The sequence below is a fragment of the Schistocerca nitens genome, chromosome 5 (genome assembly GCF_023898315.1).
Source record: "Schistocerca nitens isolate TAMUIC-IGC-003100 chromosome 5, iqSchNite1.1, whole genome shotgun sequence".
Lineage (NCBI taxonomy): Eukaryota > Metazoa > Arthropoda > Insecta > Orthoptera > Acrididae > Schistocerca > Schistocerca nitens.
In genome coordinates this window covers 397,055,492-397,061,632 of record NC_064618.1, presented here as the reverse complement: position 1 = coordinate 397,061,632, position 6,141 = coordinate 397,055,492, and the positions used below count along the sequence as shown (strand labels likewise).

General features: G+C 42.8%; 1 protein-coding gene across 1 annotated transcript in view; it reads left to right on the top strand.

Annotated features, from left to right (window-relative positions):
- The first annotated feature begins 919 nt into the window (after window positions 1-919).
- LOC126260491 (methyl farnesoate epoxidase-like) overlaps window positions 920-6,141 on the top strand; it is a 120,466-nt gene continuing 115,244 nt past the window's right edge. The window contains exon 1 of the mRNA XM_049957819.1: window positions 920-1,013. Coding sequence (XP_049813776.1) covers window positions 920-1,013 — 94 coding nt within the window. The remainder of the gene's footprint in view (window positions 1,014-6,141) is intronic.

Here is a 6,141-nt window from a genome sequence, read left to right as displayed (position 1 = left end):
CAGTGCCCTAGAACTTAAAACTAATTAAACCTAACTAACCTAAGGACATCCCACACATCATGCCCGAGGCAGGATTCGAACCTGCGACCGTAGCAGTCGCGCGGTTCCGGACTGAGGGCCTAGAACCGCTAGACCACCGCGGCCGGCCCTTATCGTCAGCCGGTAGTCATTGCGACTTTCTTTTGGGACTGTGAAGAGGTTTTTCTGTTTAATGTCCTTCCTCATGGTTCAACGATCAACTCTGAAGCGTATTGTGCTACTCCCAGGAAATAGAAGAAACAACTTCAGCGTTATCGTTGCTACAAAAATGAAAACAAATTCCATGACGGCGCAAGGTCTCACAAAAGTCTGCGCACCCTTGAGGAGCTCACAGATCTTCAGTGGACTGTTCTTCCTCATCCACCCAACAGCCCGGACCTCGCTTTTCCGGCTTTCGTCTGTTGGGTCCAACGAAGGATGCACTCCGCGGGAAGCAGTACATGGATGATGCGGAAGTTATTGACGCGGAAAGACGATTGCTCCGATGTCGACGAGGAGAGTGGTACCTTGATGGCATACATGTCCTCCCAGTAACGCAGTGTGAGGCCGTCCGCATTGAGCGGAGATTATGCTGGAAAATAGGGTTTTGTAGCCAAAAGAGTCGAGAATAATATGGTGCATTGGGATCCTGTATAAAACCGTCCTGCTTTCCGAAGAAAGAAAACGTTGGATTACTTGTTGAACGCACCTCATGGGCAGGTAGAGCGAACGAGCTGTCCGTCCTCGCGCCACCAGCGTCGGCGTGCAGAGCAGCAGCGGTACTGGGCTGACCTGGTCTGAGCTCCCCTCCCCTGCACTTCTGCTGTAGGCAGAGAGGCGGTCTGTCGCCGGATCAGGTGTTGCTCAGTGCCTGCCGGGCCAGCCGCCAGACACGGAAGACATGCCTCCGCTGGCGCTACCCCTGCTGCTCGCCGTGCTCGCCCTGGCCGCATGGATGTGGGGGCTGCTGAGGCGCCCTCCGGGATTCCCGCCAGGTGAGGCGCCACCTGCTAACACTCGCACATCGTCGCCCAAAAACTACTCCTTAGCAGTTGCTGACAAGTCGGCTTGTCGCCGAGTAGCATTTATGACGTGCACATTTATCCAAGAGGCGGCAAAATTCTAAAATATCGTGTTTTGAAATAACTGATTCGGCGAGTGTAATGTTTCGGCCTCCAAGAACTAAGTTTGACGGTAGGTACACAAAACTAACAGTATCTCTAAACACAGTAAGCCACTCAATAAATTTTTGCAGGTAGATAACTTCAATGCCTAGAGGGTAACAATATTACATACTTCTAAAACTATTCGTCCGACCTTAGCGCATAGAATATAAAAGCACAATCATAAAAATATAGCTAAGAAACGAACAGTAATTAGTTCCTTATGTCATATGATGTCTATATTTAGAAATAAAATGCTGTTTGGGTTCATATGTTGCTTAATTCATGAACAAATCTACGACATTTAAAATCATTTCCTAATAAATGTAGAATAGTCCAGCTAGTAAACAAGATCCTAGGTATAATGGTTCAAATGGCTCTGAGCACTATGGGACTTAACTTCTGAAGTCATCAGTCCCCTAGACCTTACAACTACTTAAACCTAACTAACCTAAGGACATCATACACATCCATGCCCGAGGCAGGATTCGAACCTGCGACCGCAGCGGTCACGCGGTTCCAGACTGTAGCGCCTAGAACCGCTCGGCCACCCCGGCCAGCTCCCAGGTGCTGTACTGGCACACTCCCCTCTTCCTTGCAGTTGCATTTCATCCACTCTTGTCGATTGTTACCCCTCTGTTTCCAAAGCCGTTGCGCGATATTTAGGTAATATGGGTCGAAAATCACACGGAGCTACAAAAGAAGAGGGAGAAATCTGAATAAGGTTGCTTCGAAAGGGAAGATCTTTTCAAGAAATCGCAGAAACCATTGGCAGGCATTCCAGTACAGTGAAGACTTTTATATACAGATTTAATCAGAACAAAACTGTGAAAATCAGTCATGAAGTAACTTTTGAGAAAATTTCTCGTGAACAGCGGTCTGGTGTAGTAACCGGTTTGAAACCGCTTTTTGCTGTCGAGACTGTTTGTTCTCCTTTTTGAAGCAATCACGAAGCGATCGTCCTGCAGTTCTATCCGAGATGGAAAAACGACAGCTTCTTAGACAAGTCAAGAATAATCCAAAAGTAAGCGCTCAAATCCATCCAGGGAAGTCTGTTTCAGCGCAAACTATAAGAAATGTGCTTTATGAGGCTGAACTGCCCGTAGTAAACCATACATCTGTGAAATCAACAAAAGAAAGCGATTTGCATTTGCAACATAAAACCGATAGGTTTGATTTCTGAAAGAAGGTTGTGTGTACAGGCGAGAGTCGAATTAAGCTGTTTAAGGCAAATGGGCGAGTAACAGCATGGAGAAAAAAGAATCGTGAACTTGAAGAGAGAAGTAGAACAGCCTCTGGTAAACATGGAGCAAGTTCATTACTTGTCTGGGGTTGCATGAGTGAAAATGGTGCGGTGATTTTTGTTTTATTGATGGGATTATGAACCGAAAGGTTTACATAAACATCCTAAACACATCCATTCACAAGTGCGAATAATACATGTCTTTCTAAGAATTGTATTTTCACACAAGGTAATGACACAATTATACAGCTCTAGATGCAAGACTGTGCCTGTTGTTTAACACTCCCCACTGGATTCCTACACCACCGCTATCCATAGATATTAATCCAGCAGAGAATCTGTGGAATTTACTAGATGACGAATCATCAGATATGCAATGGGAATGATCCAAAGAACGCTCTGCTAGGGGAATGGCGTAAAATTGCAATGCAGACAACCGAATCTCTGGTGAAATCCCTGCCAATGAGAATTTAAGAGTTTATAAAGAGGATCAGGGGGCCTACTAAGGATTCAACATAACATCCCATGGTCAGAGTTTCGTTTTCAGTACTGCAGATGAATAATTACTATATATATATATATATATATATATATATATATATATATATATATATATATATATATATTGCCTATCTTTCTTTTGAATGGTTAACTATTTTTATGTAAATAAAAATCTGTGTTTATTTATTGTTTTCTCTTTCTTCACTCATTAATAAACACGCCGATGTCCACGCTGTACTCCATTCTGGCAATTTATCACTATCCATACACCCTTGTCCGTCTCGACAGCTGAGTGATCAGCGCGACGGAATGCCATGCCAAGGGGTTCAGGTTCGATTCCCGACTTTCCCATTCAGCGGACCCGGGTTCGATTCCCGGCCGGATTGGAGATTTTTCTCCGCTCGTGGACTGGGTGTTGTGTTGTCCTCATCATCATTTCATCCCTATCACCGGCACGCAAGTCGCTCAATGTGGCGTCGGCTAAAGTAAGACTTGCACTCGGCGGCCGAACTTCCCCGGATGGGGCCTCGCAGCCAACAACGCCACACGCTCATTTCATTTAACAGCCTGGCGTCTGTAATAAAAAGACTGAGTGAATGTATCAACAACGAACTTCAACGGATGTCATGTGACGTCCGTTACGACCAAATACACCAAACAATTTCGAACAAAATGAGAAAAGAAGTGGCGTCAACTCGGAAGGCTTGCACCAGGTGACTGGTCTACCCGATGGGAGGCCCTAGCCACACGACATTTCATTATACACCTTTAAACATAAACACATACATTAGACGAATACCTTCTGGAGTAGGTGTATCCTACTGATGTTGCCTGGCAGAGTGTGCTTCGAACAAATGTTCCGTGGTGGGAGGTGCATCGTACCAATGTTCCATTGCAGGGAGTGCTCTGTACCAATGTTGTCAATATTACTATGGAAGTCACTTTTGTGAGCTACTGTCCTAAATTTACTTTCTCTTATAATGAAATCGATTTTTTCGAGCCCGCTAGGAAATAAAGCTAGAAAATAATCAGAGCAAAATTTTCTTATAAACCAATAATGTTAAGTTGCTCTAAAAATTATAAATCTATAAATAGATAATATGAGTGACTGAGAAAATCCTGTTGCACGTCAACAATAATAATCAACATATTATTTCATTGATCATGGGCTTGAAACTCCAAGCAACAGGATATAAATCTTTCTTTAAAATAACACTTATTCGATGTTGGTATTTTGTCCGCCTCGGTAGCTGCGCGGTCAACACGATTAATCGTAACCTAAAGAGTCCGACATTCGATTTCCAGCAGGGTCAGAGATTTTCTCCGCTCCAGGACTGGGTTTTGTGTTGTCCTTACGTCCGTACTGTCGTAACTGACGTTCCACAATTGAGATGGCTGTAGGGACACGTCCTGAAAGCAATAAATTAATTAAAAATTAAAAAGGAACTTTGATATCTAAATGAATTTATTTGCTTGCAAAAATTAAGACCTGATAATTTAACTGATGTATTGCATTATATTCACGTTTTCTTTAATTTTTTATGCCACCGGTTTAATTTCAGTTGATTAAGTGTGTTTCGAAAGTTACGTCTGTTAGATTGTTCGTGATAACTTTGATAAGTGTAAGGCAGGTTCGTTGTTAGACTAGATGTATATAAGGAGACCCCCAAACCTTAGTCGCTCTGGTCTTTAGAAGTGACTCGTCGGACTCAACCAAGAGGTTTCTCCCCAGTTTGAGATTGTACTGTGCAGGCATAGTAACTAAACTGCAATATTTGTAACTCTACGGCTGTCATGTTGCACTGGTGTAGCAACCCGTGAAAATCGAGAAGGTACCAATTTCTGGCAAGGATAACTCTTGGATCTTGGAATTTCGCTACTTTTTTTCCTCGTATCGAACACGGAAAACAATATTTTGCTTACTGAATGAAGAATAGATGAATGCATCTACGGGATAACATGTCTATGCTCAAATGGGTCTGCCGTGTAAAACTGAATGTAGTGTCAGGAAACCGCCAGAGGATTTGTTCGTGCAAGAACTAAATGCTGTGATTAAGTTATTATGCGGCTGGGAGGGGGGGGGGGGGGAGGCGAGGGCGGATGTGGACCAGATGCACTACAGCCATAATTATATCGTACTGGAGAGGGAGGAGAATGATGTCCAGGGACCTGGCGTCGGCCTCTACACACCAGAGAGTTGGACTGCTCCTTTCTTTGCATCACGATAACGGCACGTACGAAGAAGCGAGTAAGAACGTTGGTGAAACCGCCTCTGCACTCTTCTTTCAAGGTTCACATCCGCCTTGTTTACAAAAGAGCGCAGAAACCGCCACCGCGTCAGAGAAACGTGAATAGTGGGGCAACCAAACAAGCCAAAGATAAAGTATTTACTACAATTGCACCCGACAATGCTGAAACTGCGGTTTAGTAGAATTACCGAAAATTAGCTTCTAGAAGTGGGTGATAATTCTGCGTTGGATGGAAAGTCCGTAGCACAGAATCTAGAAACAAGAAGTGTCCCTCTTGTCCAGTTTGGTAACGTCCGTGAACGTGTTATTCATTTTGTATGCTATCCGGGAAATGGAACAACTTAGAAAGACGTACGAAATAATGAACCAATATTCTTAGTGACTGTTGAAGAACTTTTGAAAATGTTCGAATCTCGAGCGTTGTGACACAAGTGGTGGAACCTAAGTTTCTCACAAAAAATCAATATTTGATCAGGAAATACAAAACGGCGTACTGTCTCTCTTATTTTTCATTTTACTTTTTGTGTAGATGTTTCATAGATCCGTATGAGCGAGCAAGTTGCTTGAATGTGGAATGTTTCCGTTTATGTACTGTGAATATCAGTAGGATACATACTACGCAGAAGTAATAAGCTATAAATTATTTTTTCTTTGCCATATTCGGTTAAAATGTATGTTGTTACCGACAAAACATGAATTTACAATTCTATGTGCAACATATAAAAGCTATGTGCAACATATAAAAGCTTCTATTTACTACGCAAAAGAATTATTTCATTGTTTAAAATACTGTGTCAAACAGATACTTCTTCAAATTAGTTTTAAATAAAGATATGTTACTTTTTTTGCCTCTCATATCACTGCGAAGTGAATTGAAAATTTTACCCCATTTTGTACGAGTATCGAATGTTTTAGCTCAGAGTCGAGATCGTCTTTTCTTCTGGTGTTTATGGTCACGGTGTTAAAG